General features: G+C 45.0%; 1 protein-coding gene across 6 annotated transcripts in view; it reads right to left on the bottom strand.

Annotated features, from left to right (window-relative positions):
* Positions 1-14,764, bottom strand: part of CCDC63 (coiled-coil domain containing 63) — a 160,608-nt gene that overhangs the window by 132,313 nt on the left and 13,531 nt on the right. For 4 of the 6 annotated variants that reach the window (XM_021072528.1, XM_021072526.1, XM_021072530.1 and 1 more), the window contains exons 2-5: positions 13,827-13,914; positions 6,829-6,927; positions 6,260-6,426; positions 676-865 (exon numbers count right to left, since the gene is read on the bottom strand). In XM_021072528.1, the coding sequence (XP_020928187.1) occupies positions 676-865; positions 6,260-6,426; positions 6,829-6,840 (369 nt within the window). In that variant the 5' untranslated portion in view covers positions 6,841-6,927; positions 13,827-13,914. The remainder of the gene's footprint in view (positions 1-675; positions 866-6,259; positions 6,427-6,828; positions 6,928-13,826; positions 13,915-14,764) is intronic. The other 2 variants (XM_021072527.1, XM_021072531.1) reach the window with 1 other exon arrangement.

Here is a 14,764-nt window from a genome sequence, read left to right as displayed (position 1 = left end):
CATGCAGGGCCTTTCAAACCACAGTAAGGGATTAACACTGTCCCACAAGTGTTTCTAGCTCTTTGCCTTCTGGATCCATGAGGGTGGCACTTCTTCGGCCCTTTTGTGAATGGGTGGAATTGACTGTTTGGGGTGTGGGTAAGGGTATTGGGGTAATTATGGGTTTGGTAGACTGTCTGGAACCAATGAGTCATGAGCAGAAATGACACATGTCCCTGGACCACTCTGTTGCCAGTGTGAGACCCTCAGGATCTCACTTTTTTTCTACCACAACACCTGGCAATGTTCAAGATGGAGGATATCCCATTAGCCTGGCCTGGGGAAGAAAGGATATAAGAGCCTCTAGACAATCCACGATAGACATGAACCAATGGGAGAAGGGATGTTTGTTACTGCTGCATAACCTAACCTCTCCTGACTGATACAGTAAGGATTTGGGCATTTATTCTAAGTGTAATAGGGAGACGCTGGAGACAACAGTGGGGAAATAGATCAATAGATGTGAAAGACCAGGGATTACAATGGTGGTGGAAACAGTGACCAAAGTCAAGTTTAGAAAAGTCAAAGGTGAGCAGTGTGGTAGAGATGTCAGATCTGGTCTAAAGCATCACAGGCACCTCCCATACTCCTTCCCCTTGCTCTGTTCTGGTTAACCCTTTAAAAGAAAGACCACACCTTCTCATCCAGATCAGCCAACAGCAGTTTCAGGGATTTAATCAGAGCCTCGTAGTCCTCCTTGGTTTGCAGCAAGAAACGCAGCTCCACGTAGTTTTTCTCATTCAGATCCAAGTTCCTGGAGGACTTGATGAGATTTAAAAGCAGGGTGATCTCATCCTGCTCCTCCTGCAGGGTCTTGATTTCCTTGCTGTTGGGAAAGCAGCACATGATTAATCCTGAATCCCTGAGTTTGTCTGGATCAGACACTCCAGGACCCTTGGTCCTGAAAGGAGACTCGGAGAGGTACTTCCCACCCCAGCGAGTGGAAGGGACTTGTCCACAGTCTCTAACCAGGTCTAGAACTCAGACCGCCTTTGACCCAGTTCATGCAACTTACTGCTCCGCAGCATTTTCTTCCTCCTCAGAACAGTTTGCAGCTGTGCCTGTCAAAACCCATTACCTAGACGTGGTAAGAGCTCCCAAGTTCCTTTCTGCCAGCAGCTCACTGGCATTTGTCTGATTTTGCAGCTTTCTTTACTGGCTTTACAGCCAATTATCTCTGGTAATGAGAGGCAAACCCATCAGGCAGGATCTTTTGGTTGTGCATCAATACAGAGACACCAGGAACCTCTAACCACCACCAGCTCCTCTACTCGGGGGCTAGTGATTTATTGCATTGACTGACATGAGTCTCCTTTCTCTCCGTCTGTATACACTGGAGAAGATGGGGTGGGGGATGTGGGCAAACAGGGACTTAAAACAGAGAAAAGAAGTCTTGGGCGACTGCACAGCAAATGAACAACAGGAAGTGGTACAGAGGCCAAGTTTCTGGCAAAGTCTAGGCAGCCCACAGCCATTGCTCACCGCAGTTTGCAGCTGCCTCAACATTCTTTGGAAGCTTGGAGAAATGCAGCAGCTCAGGCCCCAACCCAGGACCTACTGAATCTTCTTTGTAACAAGATCTTCAAGTGATCTGTATGCACTTTCAAGTTTTGGAAGCACCACTCTAGAACAGCAAAGAATGTTTGAGAGCAAGGGTCTGCAAAGGTTTTTCTATAAAGAGCCAAAGAGTAAATATTTTAGGTTTTGTGGGCCATAGGGTCTCTGCTGCAACTACTCAATGAAACAACCATAGGGAACACATAAATGAATAGGCATGGCTGTGCACCAATAAAACAAAACTACAATGAGGTACCACCTCACACCAGTCAGAATAGCTATCATTCATAAGACTACAAATAACAAATTCTGGAGAGGATATGGAGAAAAGGAAACCCTCCTGCACTGCTGGTGGGAATGTAAATTGGTACAACCACCATGAAAAACAGTATGGAGGTACCTCAGAAAACTAAATATAGAACTAGCATATGATCTAGCAATCCCACTCTTGAGCATATATCTGGACAAAATTACAATTCAAAAAGATACATGCACCCATATGTATCTACTCACAGTAGCCAACACATGGAAACAACCTAAATGTCCATCAACAGATGAATGGATTAAGAAGATGTAGCATATATACACAATAGAATACTACTCAGCCATAAAAAAGAACGAAATAATGCCATTTGCAGCAACATAGGATGGAACTAGAGACTTTCATACTAAGTGAAGTAAGTCATAAAGAGAAAGACAAATACCATATGATTTCACTTATATCTGGAATCTAATATACAGCACAAATGAAATTTTCTATAGAAAGGAAAGACATGGACTTGGAGAACAGACTTGTGGTTGCCAAGGGGGAAGGGGAGGGAGTGGGATGGACTAGGAATCTGGGATTAATAGAGGCAAACTATTGCATTTGGAGTGGATAAGCAATGAGATCCTGCTGTATAGCACAGGGAACTATATCTAGTCACTTGCGATGGAACATGATGGAGGATAATGTGAGAAAAAGTATATATATACACACATATATACACATGTATGACTGGGTCACTTTGCTGCACAGTAGAAAGTGGCACAATATTGTAAATCAACTATATTTAATTTAAAAATTTTTTAAACTTTATTTACTAAAACAAGCATCTGGCCAGCCCTGGCCCATTGGCCGCCATTTGCCGACTGCTGCTCTAAAGCAGCTCTGTCCAAAAGATGGTTCCCCAGCCATGGAAATGCTCTCCAGCTGCACTGTCAGAAAGTTTCACACGCACCAGGTGTGTGTGGGTATTGAGTACTTGAAATGTGACTCGTGCAATTGAAGAGCTGAATTTTTATTTCTTTTAATTAATTACAAATGTAAATAGCCACATGTTGCTAGGAATGCACACCCAGTTCTAGAGCATCCTGTCTTCTAGACCTGGCCATCAGGATTTTTCTCCCCTCTTAAGCCCCTCTTGGCAAGGGTCTTTGTTAAGGTGGAGAGAAAAGAGAGAGAACCAGAGAGTTTGTAAAGTTAGGCTTTGGGGGGTGGGGTGAGGTGGTAAAAGCAAAAGGAAAGTTGGTCCACCTTGTAGGCAGGGCTGGGACTGGAGTGAGGGAGTGAGACATCCCAAAATTTAAGGAGGTCTTCCTTCTCAGAGCTGTAGAGGTGCAGGGTCAGCGCTGGGAAAAAGCACCTCCTTAAATATTGCACCCTAAGCACCTCATTCATTTCAACCCAGTTCTCTATTTATGGGTGTTTATCTCCACTCTTCTACTCCCTTCTGCCTCAGTTCCACCAGTGAAACCACATCAAATGGATCAGGCTATGGTGAGTGTGGTACAGAAGGGTAAGATGTAAGAAAAACCATCAGACCTGAATGTAAGACACGACACCGTAAAACTCCTAGAAGAGAAGGTAGGCAAAACATTCTCTGATATAAACCATATCAATGTTTTCTTAGGTCAGTGTCCCGAAGCAATATAAATAAAAGCAAAAATAAACAACTAGGACCTAATCCAACTTAGAAGCTTTTGCACAGCAAAAGAAATCATATACAGGAGTTCCCGTTGTGGCGCAGTGGTTAACAAATCCGACTAGGAACCATGAGGTTGCGGGTTCGATCCCTGGCTTTGCTGGTGGGTTGGGGATCTGGCATTGCCATGAGCTGTGGTGTAGGTTGCAGATGCGTCTCAGATCCCGCATTGCTGCGGCTCTGGTGTAGGCCAGCGACTACAGCTCTGATTCAACCCCTAGCTTAGGAACCTCCATATGCCACGGGAGCGGCCCTAGAAAAGGCAAAAGGACAAAAAAAGAAAGAAAGAAAGAAAGAAAAGAAAAGAAATCATATACAGATTTCTACTGAATGGGAGATTTGTAAATGATGAGACTGACAAGGGCTTAATCTCCAAAATATATAAACAGCCCACATAGCTCAACACCAACAAAAACAACCCAGTCAAAAAATGGGCAGAAGAGAAGACCTAAACATTTCTCCAAAGAAGACATACAGATGGCCAACAAATACATGAAAAGATGCTCAACATCACTAATTATTAGAGAAATGCAAATCAAAACTACAATGAGGTACCTACCACCTTATACTGGTCAGAACGGCCATTATTAATAAGTCTACAGATGACAAATGCTGGAGAGGGTGTGGAGAAGAGGGAGCTCTCCTACACCATTTGTGGGAATGTAAGTTGGTGCAGCCACTATGGAAAATAGTATGGAAGTTCCTCAGATAACCAAAAATAGAATTCCCACATGATCCAGTAAGCCCTCTCCTGGGAGTATATCCAAACAAAACTATAATTCAAAAAGATACATGCACCCCTATGTTCATAGCAGTACTATTCACAATAGCCAAGACGTGGAAACAATCTATTTAGCTCTGTTTAGAAACAATCTATTTAGGATTCATCATTGACAGAGGAATCAATAAAGGAGATGTGGTATGTATATATATATACAATGGAACAATACTCAGCCATAAAAAAGAATGAAATAATGTCATTTGCAGTAACATGGATGCAACTAGAGATTACAGTATAATAGCGAAGTAAGGCAGAAAGATGAAGACAAATACCATACAATATCACTTATATGCGGAATCTAAACTATAACACAGAAGAACTTACTTACAAAACAGAAACAGACTCATAGAGAACACTCTTATAGTTGCCAAGGCGGAGGGTGTGGGAGAGGGATGGAATGGGAGTTTGGGATTGGCAGATACAAACTGTTATATATAGAATGGATAACAACAAGGTCCTACTGTGTGTGTGTGTGTGTATGCATATAGAGAGATATAGATATGAACTGAATCACTTTATGTACAGTAGAAATTAACACAACATTGTAAATCAGCTATACTTCAATTTAAAAAATAAATATAAAAAAAAAAATGTCAGAGACACACCAGGAAGGAGACATTTCCTGATGCCCACTAAATGTAGGCTGTGAATCAGGGTTGCGAGGTCCAGATGTACAGGTTGTGGACTGCACCATCTGCCTGATGACATATCATTGATTTGTTGATTTATTACACTTTTCTGTTTTAACCAAAATCCCTACATAGTGACAATATTTCCAACAGATGGCAGTAAAGGGTCTTGAAAAAGGGTGCCTTTTTCTAATTCACATGAAGATCCCAGATGGACTAGCAGTGGCTCTGAGTGAGTCAAATCCATGGAAAAATCTAAAGAATGCTTTTCCCTATCCTCTGAACTTCACATATCATCTAACTGTAAAATTTTCTTCCAAATAACAGGCACTTCCTGCCTGTATAAACATTATGGATGGAGTTAAGGAATCAATTCCCTTGGATGGAATCTAAGAATACCTGTTTAATGTTTGTTTATTCAACCCCAGGGAACCCCTTTCTGTTGCCCAAAGAAATTATACACACCATAATTTCCAGGGCAACCCAGTTTCAAATATTCAATCTTGCAGATCTCATAAGGACACACAAGCAGGAAATATCCTTTGGTGTATCCATGGTCTGGTGATTTCCCCTTCTCTGAGAACTCCCCACCTTCACTGCTAGAACCAGTGGGAAGGATACCAGAGCTATTTTTTGCCCTATGGCCCAACCGCCTGACAGTTGATTGGACCAGAAGTAGACACCAAACTGAGCCAAAAGGATCCTCCCTCTCTTGGAATTTTGAGATTGGAATTGGTTAAAAGCAGTCTCTCTGTGTGGCCCTTGGTAGCCCAAGAATTAGAGACAGCCATCTCCCATCAGGCACAGCTGAGATTCAGAGCAGGAATAAAACCTATGTGTTGAAAGAAACAGGAACCAGGAACCAGGAAATGGTTTCTTGTGGAGTTCTGCTGTGGCGCAACGGGATTGGCAGCAGCTTGCAAACTCTGGGCCACAGGTTTGATCCCAGCCCAGCATTGTGGGTTGGAGATCCAGCGTTATTGCAGCTCCAACTTAGATCTCAACTGCAGCTCAGATCTGATCCCTGACCTGGGGAACTCTATATGCCACAGGGCAGCCAAAAAAAAAAAAAGAATTGTTTCTACCTGGGTCCTTCCCTAAGACATAGGTGCCCTGCACCCCTTGGGGTCCTTGAGATGCCCTGGATACTGAGAACAAATCTCCCCTTCCCACTGAAGCTACCCCAGTGGGCCCCTGGCCCTGCAGGCACAGGAGAAGGCAAGTCCCATGAAACCAAAACCAACATTTTCTCCAAGTTCACTCAGTACAAAACCCTGACCATCACTTACTGCTGGTTCGTGATCTTCTGCTGGGATTGGAAGTTAAAGGACTTCCGACTGTCCACCATTTTCCGGAACTGCTGTCTCAGCTTCCGAAGCTCCACCTCGAGCAGCTGCTCTTTGGTCTTTTCTGAAGGTTCCTGGGGACTTTGGAGGTCTTTTCTCCTGTGTTTCTTCTGGATGAGACAGGGTGGGCATTAAACAACAGGTTAGGTAACTAGGAAAGCCCACATTTCAGCTCAAAGGTGGAGGACAAGAAGGGGTGCTTGTGCAGGGCTGGAGTTAGAAGACCACCCTTGGGTGATGTCAACTGCTTATGTGTTACATGGAAAATCCACCCTGGGTTGCCAGGGTGGAGAGGAAGGAGGTTGGGCCTCATTATTGCATACTGAAGAGGCTGCCTTGCTGTGTGACCTTGGGTGAGTCACTTTACTTTTCTGAGCCTCCAGTCTCTCATCAATAAAATGGGTGCAGATAGATTTGGTGTCAGGATTAGATAAATTAAGACGTGTACAGAGGATGACACAATGCCTGACCCCGCAGGAAGCCCTCTCTACATAGGAGCTGTTATTACCCACCGCTGATGGCATCGTGAAGGAATCGTGCTTTCCCTCTGCTCGGACACCGTATCGGAGAGGTCAAAGCCAACAAGTGCTCCTTTCTCTCTCTGTGATGCCCTGTCCACAGGGATGAAGGGAAAAGACCTTGTGAGCCATCCCTGCTGGTGGTGCAGGACCCAGCAGCACCCTCTCCCTTCCCCACCCTTCTCAGACCTTTCTCCTCCCACAGCCTGGCACATGAGGAGGACATGGCAGATGGCTGCCCGGGTGTGAGAAGAGGCTTTCTTCTTCTTCCTTTTTTTTTTTTTTTTTTCCTAGCAATGTTTGCCGGAAACCTGTTCCTCTCACTGATTTATTATTAGGAGCCAGGCAGATGGTTCTGGTATGTTGGTTACCCTCTTGCTCCCTGTGTTCCCAAAGAAGATGGGCAGGATGGCATCAGGGCAGTGTGTCTCCTGATGAGGTTACATTGACATTTACCCAGCTTCAGCTATAGGGCACCCACCCAACCCCCTTTTCAAGCAGAAGCCAGTAGTACTGAGAGGCATTAGGTATTCAGGGGAGGAGGTCAGTGTTAACACTACAAGCCCCGCAGGGCTGTAAGATCCACTGCACCCCGACTCCCAGACTTCAGGGGCTGGATTTCCTAACCCAGAAACTCCCAGCTTTGCCACCCACTGAGGGGTCCTTTAGCGCAGTGGTTTAAAACACCGCTGTGTCAATCATCAGATCGGAGCAAAAATTCCTCCTTGGCCACTTGTTCACTTTGGCAAGTCATTTCAGTTCTCCAGGCCTTTGTTTCTCCAATAGGAGAAATTCTAGAAGCCACCTCAGAGGCTGTTCAGCATGTAAGGCACTAAGCGTGGCACAAGATTAAGTGCTCATCGAATAGCGGCTGCTATGGGATGGTATGATGTAGGTCTTTTCATACAATGAAAGCTCAGAGTAAAAAAAAATTATGTGGGCTTATGGGGCATCCAGCATTCCTCTGTCTCCTGGTAACAATACCTTCCCTCACTCCTGGTCATTTTTTGCGGCTCTGGGGCTGACCCCACCCTACCAGCTTCAGGTTTGGAAACTATGACTCTTTTTTTTTTTTTTTTTTTTTTTTTTTTCAGGGCCTCACCCACAGCATGTGAAGGTTCCCAGGCTGGGGATCCAATCAGAGCTGTAGCTGCTGGCCTGCACCACAGCCACAGCAACTCAGAATCTGAGCCATGTCTGTGACCTACATCACAGCTCATGGCAACGATGGATCCTTAACCCACTGAGCGAGGCCAGGGATCAAACCCGCATCCTCATGGATGCTAGTCCAGTTCACTAACTGCTGAGCCATGACGGGAACTCCTGTAACCTATGACTTTTGATGGGCCGATCAGGGTGCCAGATCCTTGGTCCATCTGCAGAATCCCATCCCCTGGCCTGAGCGATCAGTTCAGGATGGGTAATTGACCCTGGCTAGTCCAAACAGAGTGAACAGTGGAATTTAAGCCTGCACACTCTGGAGAAGACAAACTGCTTCCTGCTGCACTTTAATTCATGAATGAATGAGGTTGGGAGTGGCTGGCAACTATCTTGTCTCTTCAGAGAGCCTGAGAATAAAGTTGTTCTGGAGGAAAGAAGAAAAATAAAGAGAGACCAAACCTAGGGGGACATCATCTGAGTTCTTGGACAAAACCAAGCCTGAAGATACCCCTGGGTCATGTCCAATTGCATAAGAGAATAGCATATTCTCTTAAAGCAATCCAAGATGAGTTTTCTCTCTCTTGCAACCAAGTGAATTCTCATGCCTGAAGTACTTTGATGTATTTAACACAGAAACTAAGCCCCTACTATGTGCTAAACATTATAGGGAATTGACTGGTTAGTCAACCTTCAACCATGTCCACGATAAAAGAGTGGAAAAGGCTGCACAAAGGAGATGATTTTCAATTTGAGTTTTGAAGGATTAATAGGAGTTCACCATGCAGCAAAAAGAAAGTAGGGAAGGAATTTGGGGTAGAGAGAACTGTCTGGGCAAAGGTTGAGAGGCAAGTGAATAAAAGGAGGGTTCAGACTAATGTGTGGTCTAGGGTAGGTAGCAGCACCCACTGGGAAGTGACCAGCAAAGAGGTTTGGAAAATCCAGGATGTCCCTTAAAAGCAGGGATATAAGAAGATCAGCATGTAAAAAATGAATTAATTGTCTCTCAATAGCCGCTTCTCCTTCATGAAGAGTTGCTGCTAAGACAGCTGCCTGGCCAGGGGTTGTACTTCCCAGCCCCTCCTGAACCCAGGCAGGGCCATGAATTCTCACCCATGGGATGTGAGCAAGAAGTGTGTCACTTCCAGATTATGACTTTCTAAGAAGTGGATGTGACATTTCCGTCCTCCCTTTCCCTATCTGACATTATGGGCAGTGCAGCCATAGATGGGCAGAGCCCCAAGACAGATTTCTGTGGAAGAAATCACTGGCTAACCATCAACATCCTCATTGGACTGTACAAAAAAGAGAAATTCATTTCTGTTGGGTTAAGCCAATGGAATGTGAGGACATCTTTGTTACAGCAGCTATCCTGACTCTAAGAATACCCTGACTTCTTCCTTCCTAGCAGGACTCTGCTTCTGTCCCTCCTCAATGTGTCTAGTCCCAGAGGATGAATTTTGATTGGTTCCCACTAATTATAGTAACTGTACTTCCCTTTGTCAATGATTGGTCAAAAGATGAGCATGTGACCCAGATCTGGCCAATGAGAAGTATATTCCTATTCCTTTGTGACAAAGAGAACTCCTCCAAGTTCTGTTCTCTTTTGCTTCCAGAAATTATTGTGAAGGCATGATGGTTGTTGCTGGAGCAACCATCCTGTGACCACAAGAACTATCACTGTCACACCAAAGACAGCAAAGAAGAAATATGAAGGGAAATTTAAGTTCTCACTGACACTGTTTGCCGCTGCCCGCAGCCTTGGAACCACCTACCTCTAGGCTTCTTGTTAAGTGAAATACTAAGTGTCATTATTGTTTAAGGCACCCTAATCAAATATTTTGTTTATTACAGCCTAGAGTATTCCTGCCTTACATGATCTACCTTGAAAATGAGTCTCAAGTTGCTGAGTGATAGGACAAAAGTGGCTGAGAATGTAGGAACTTCTGGCATTTCACTACTACGTTCTGGGGGTTTTCTGGAGGAGTTGGGGACTAGGTGCATTTTGGTAAATCATATTGGAAGGAAAATACCTAATGTTAGAAAATTCCCACAGGCAGGGAAGTGGGGTAAAGACAATGGTTCCACAGCTTGTTTATTTCTAGAAGAGCCCTCAAGGTAGGGGGTAGAGGCTATAGCAGGATTTATTAGACTGATAAGGTTTGGGCAAAGGACACCAAATTTGGGATCTCTTTCAACTTCAGAATTTTGTGCAGTTCTGGTTTCATATGGACCAGGAGCTTTTCCATGTTCAAGGGCTCTTTTGATCCTAAGGTGAATCTGTAATGAACCTTTCTAAAAGCATGACTAAAGTATGCCTGACATTCATTGCCAATGCGATTTTACCTCTCTGATCCTCGGTCTTCTCATCTGTAAAACAGGGATTCTCATCCCAACTCTCAACATAAAATCATATAGATAAAGCTCTTAGCACAGTGCCTCACACATATCAGGTGTCTGATGAATGTACCTTGTCTGTGAATCAGGATTTTGAAGTATCAGTTTGTCTCGTCCTCAAGTTAATTGGTTGTGGTATGTGGTTTTCTGCAGGAACTGGAGGTTCCAACACCTCCTACCTCTTTGCGCGCGCACACACACACACACACACACACACACACACACACACCAGAACCAGGCTGCCCCTGGAACACAGGCCTTTCTCCAGCTTCCAGACTCCAACACAGGCAAGTCCCCTCTGTGCCCTCTGGGCTGGGTCCACGCTATATCCTGGAGACAGATCGACACCCATTCTCACAGCTGGGCTTCCAGAGAACCCTGCAGGTGTCTTGGCCCATGGCATACCACCCTTAGTCTGGGGTCTCAAACTCAAGGCCCACAGGGCAAATTCAATCTGCCTTCAGTTCTGTTTAGCAGGCAGTGTTTTAAAATGTGAATATGGGTCAGCTACTCACTCTCCGGGCCCCTCCTCCCTCAATTCCCACATTTCCTGTAACTGCAGGAATTTGAGTATGCAATTCTTAGGTAGAATCTCAAAGCTGCCCACTTGTGTGTGTTGGAAAATGCTAATAAATCCAGAGGTCCAGGTCAGAGAGCACCACGAAAGCGCCTCTTGCTCCTTAGACCTCAGTCTAGCCACTACAGTATCTGGGCACACGGTAAGTTCTTGGCAGAAACGAATATTTAATTAGTTGGGATGGAGGAGGCCAACCCCTCCTCTGCTGCTGCTGAATTTAACAATCTACTCTTAAAAGAAAATCCTGACTCCTGAAGGACTTGGCAGGGCCCCTGAGACAGGCCACTGTGTGGATTATAAATGCCAAGTCTGAGAAAGGAGGCTCCTGTTGAAAAAAAAAGAAAAAAAAAAGCCCAAACAGTCTAACCTGGTAGAACATTAAACATATGTTTAGAACACTAATCATAATCATGCAGGGGTGCAGAAACACCCACAAATTTTTAAAAATTGGGATCGTTAAGGGGGAAATGGAAGTTTGTTGCACTCTCTTGGATTTATCGTACACACTGTAATTTATTTACATTTAATGGAGGGGGACCGCGATATTTTCCAAGTTTAGGGGCAGCTAAATGTCTGAAGGGGTCCGGGATGGGGGCAGCCACCACGCTTTTGCTTTCCCCAGCAGAGGGCGCTGTTGAGCAGCAGGCGCGGCTGCACGGACAGCAAAACCTACCAGAGGGAATTTGCAGGACTGCTCCCACCGAGTGTCCGACCGCTGCCGCAGCTGCCTGTCTGACGGCGCCGGGAGGGGAGTTTGCTGCACGGCTGCGCTGTACCAGCCCCCAGCCCCACGTCTGGGCGTTCTCGGACCCCTGGAACGGGCGCTTTTATGACTCGCACAGACCAGGGCGTTCTTCCCTGGAAGGTTCGGGGAAGCCGTGGGGCCCTTAAGTGGGAACCAGAGCCCCTGATGGGAAAGTTTTGCGGGGGAGGTGGGAGATACACTCCTCAGCGACCCCTCCCTCTCCCGCGATGACCTCTTACCGGACTAGCCGAACCCTCACACCACTAACTTCTCAATTAATTAATTAATTAATTAATCAAAGCTCTCCTTCCCTGACTCGGCTAACTCACGCCCCAATCCAATCGCCTTGCCATTTTCTCTGTCATTTACCCGCATATCCTCGCACCATCTTCTTACTCCCCCTCTCCCACTCACACATACAGCAACCCTGCCGGGTACATGCTTTAACCGCACTAACTCAGAGAAATCCAATTCTCCCTGTTCTGCAAAAAGAACTTGAGACAAATAACCACTGGTGCGGGGCAATTTGTCCAATTTTCTCCTCTGACCATGACTTGGGACACCCAGTCTGACCCAAATCACTTGTGACTCCTAGCGTGAGCCTTTTTCACCGGCCTAACCGAGTTTGATCGTTTAAAGATAAACATGTTTTCATGCAAATGGCCCTGAAACACAAGCCAACCACTTCCTCTGGAGCTAAACTCTAGAAGCAGCTATATTGCTGAAGGGAAATGATTGCTGAAGGGAAATGATTAGAGGTACTGGTTTTCCAGGGTAGTTTTTACCTGAGATTTCCATCTTACCTCCAAACTCTTGAGTGAGTTGTAGCTCAGCCTAGGCTCTCCATTCACTTATCCCTAAACTCTTGAGAGAAGATGTGTTTTAGAACTTACCATGGTTTTGGTTTTGGAAAGATAATGTGGTGCACAGGGAAACATGTTACCCCTGATGTTGTTGGCAGCCATGTTGTAACCATGAGGGAAGTCAGTGGGACAGATATTTTATGAATGGCATTTGGGCAACATGTCAAAATCAAACACCTTAACACTTCTGCAAGGAAGCATATGAATACTAATGAGAAGTAAAATAAAGATTATAAGCAGTCTCATGTCAGGTCTTGATGATTCACACAAAGTGTTTTGGGACAAGTGATACCAACCTCATTTTACAGATGAGGAAACTGAGGGTTGGAGAAATAAAGTGACTTTTGCAGTAAGTGGGAGAGCCAGGTTTTGAACCCTGGGCTGTCTCTAGAGATCCATGCTTTACCATAATCCTGAGTAAAACCACAGCACCAAACCTGAGAAGTTCTTCTGGAAGCTGTTATCTATCATCTCTCCGATATTTAAAGAGCTGCTCTAGCCTTCAACTCCATATATAGCCCAGTGACTCATATATTTCAAGTGTCAACGACTGAAAAATGATTGAGTTCAGTTAGGTTCAGGACTTGTTAAAAATAGGCTTTCCTCAGAAGAATTTACTCTCTCTGCCTTTATGGGCACAGATCTCAGCAGCCTCCACGCAGAGAAGTGCAAGGCTTTTTAAATTAGAACATGCCAGAGTCAATTCTGCTAAAGGGATCTTCAGTTCCATCAGCGGGGCTTGGAGCAGAGAGAGATGCCAGCTTGCCAAAATGATGAGCCAGCGGTGAGAAATGTTGGCAATAGCGAGTCTACAGAATGGAGGAGGAAATTAGAATTGGGCTGCACAAGGGCTGGGCAAAGGCATTTGGCCTCAGACCATGAAATTGACTGTCCAAGTGACTCTTTGAAAACAAGGATCAGAAACCCACCTGAAATAATGCAAAATGACTTTTTTTTTTTCCTCTCCAGCATCTGTTCCCCCTTCTTCCTAACAGATCCCAGTTTGTTCAGGTAGCAATCCCTCTCCCTTTCAGCCTACATGACCAGGAGAAATTGATTTTCACACACATCTCCAGGATAGATCTCAATTACTCTTAATGCATTACAGCCATCCCATCCTCCTTGCCAATGATTGGACCTTTAACCTAATTTTAAGCCAGTCTGTGCATAGCATTCTCCTAGAGACTGCAACTGGTCCAGGAATAGGCATGTAACTGATAGTGGCCTTCTCAGACAGAAAGGAAGAACTTACAGTCCAGAGTTGGAGGGGAGATGCTTTTTTCTAGCTCCATGGATGGGAACAAGGAAGTATGTCGCCCCTGTTGCTGTTGGCAGCTCTCCTGTAACCATAAGGGAAGGCAGTGTGAGATCAAAGCCAGCATATTGTGGAGGGAAGAGCCTAGAGAAAATTGTAGAACGGTGTAACTGGAACTCTGATCACACGATACCTGAAATCCACCTTGGCTCTGCACTTCTTGTTTAAAAAAAATCAATACATCTTATTGTTTAAGCCAATCTAGATTTCTAGTACTTGCAGCCAAAAGTATGCTCAATTATATGAATATCATGGTTATTGCATGTAAGCTGGAGGCAGATCTCCATGAGGAACAAGAACCAAGAACTAGAAAGCTGTCAGAAATTAAGGCAGCTCTTCTCTCTAGCTCTCTCTTTGGAATTACCTGGTTTCTCAACCTAGCCTCTTTTTTTTTTTTTTTTTTTTTTTTTTTTGTCCTTTTAAGGCTGAATGCATGGCATATGGAGGTTCCCACGCTAGGGGTCAAATCCGAGCTGGTAGCCGCTGCCCTACGCCACAGCCATAGCAATGCCAGATCCTAGCCACGTCTGTGACCTACACCATCTGGCAATGCCGGATCCTTAACCCACTTAGCAAGGTCAGGGATCAAACCTGTGTCCTCATGGATACTAGTCAGATTCGTTTCTGCTGAGCCACGACGGGAACTCCCCTGGCCTCTTATTTTTAAAGATAAATTTCTCTTCCACTCATCTTGTTTCTTATGATCTCCCACTTTGAAGCTCAGTTTAAAAGAAATCAATGTCTTCTTAATCTCAGCTTCCCAGGAAAGAGAATCCAGTTCGGCTAGTCTAGATTTGATGTCCACTGTTGGCTTAATGACATGGGCCAGGGGGCTACTATCAGGTGGCACAATAGCTGCTCCACAGGGACTATAA

The sequence above is a fragment of the Sus scrofa genome, chromosome 14, assembly GCF_000003025.6.
Source record: "Sus scrofa isolate TJ Tabasco breed Duroc chromosome 14, Sscrofa11.1, whole genome shotgun sequence".
In the NCBI taxonomy this organism is placed as follows: domain Eukaryota; kingdom Metazoa; phylum Chordata; class Mammalia; order Artiodactyla; family Suidae; genus Sus; species Sus scrofa.
This window is presented reverse-complemented; position numbering and strand designations above follow the sequence as displayed.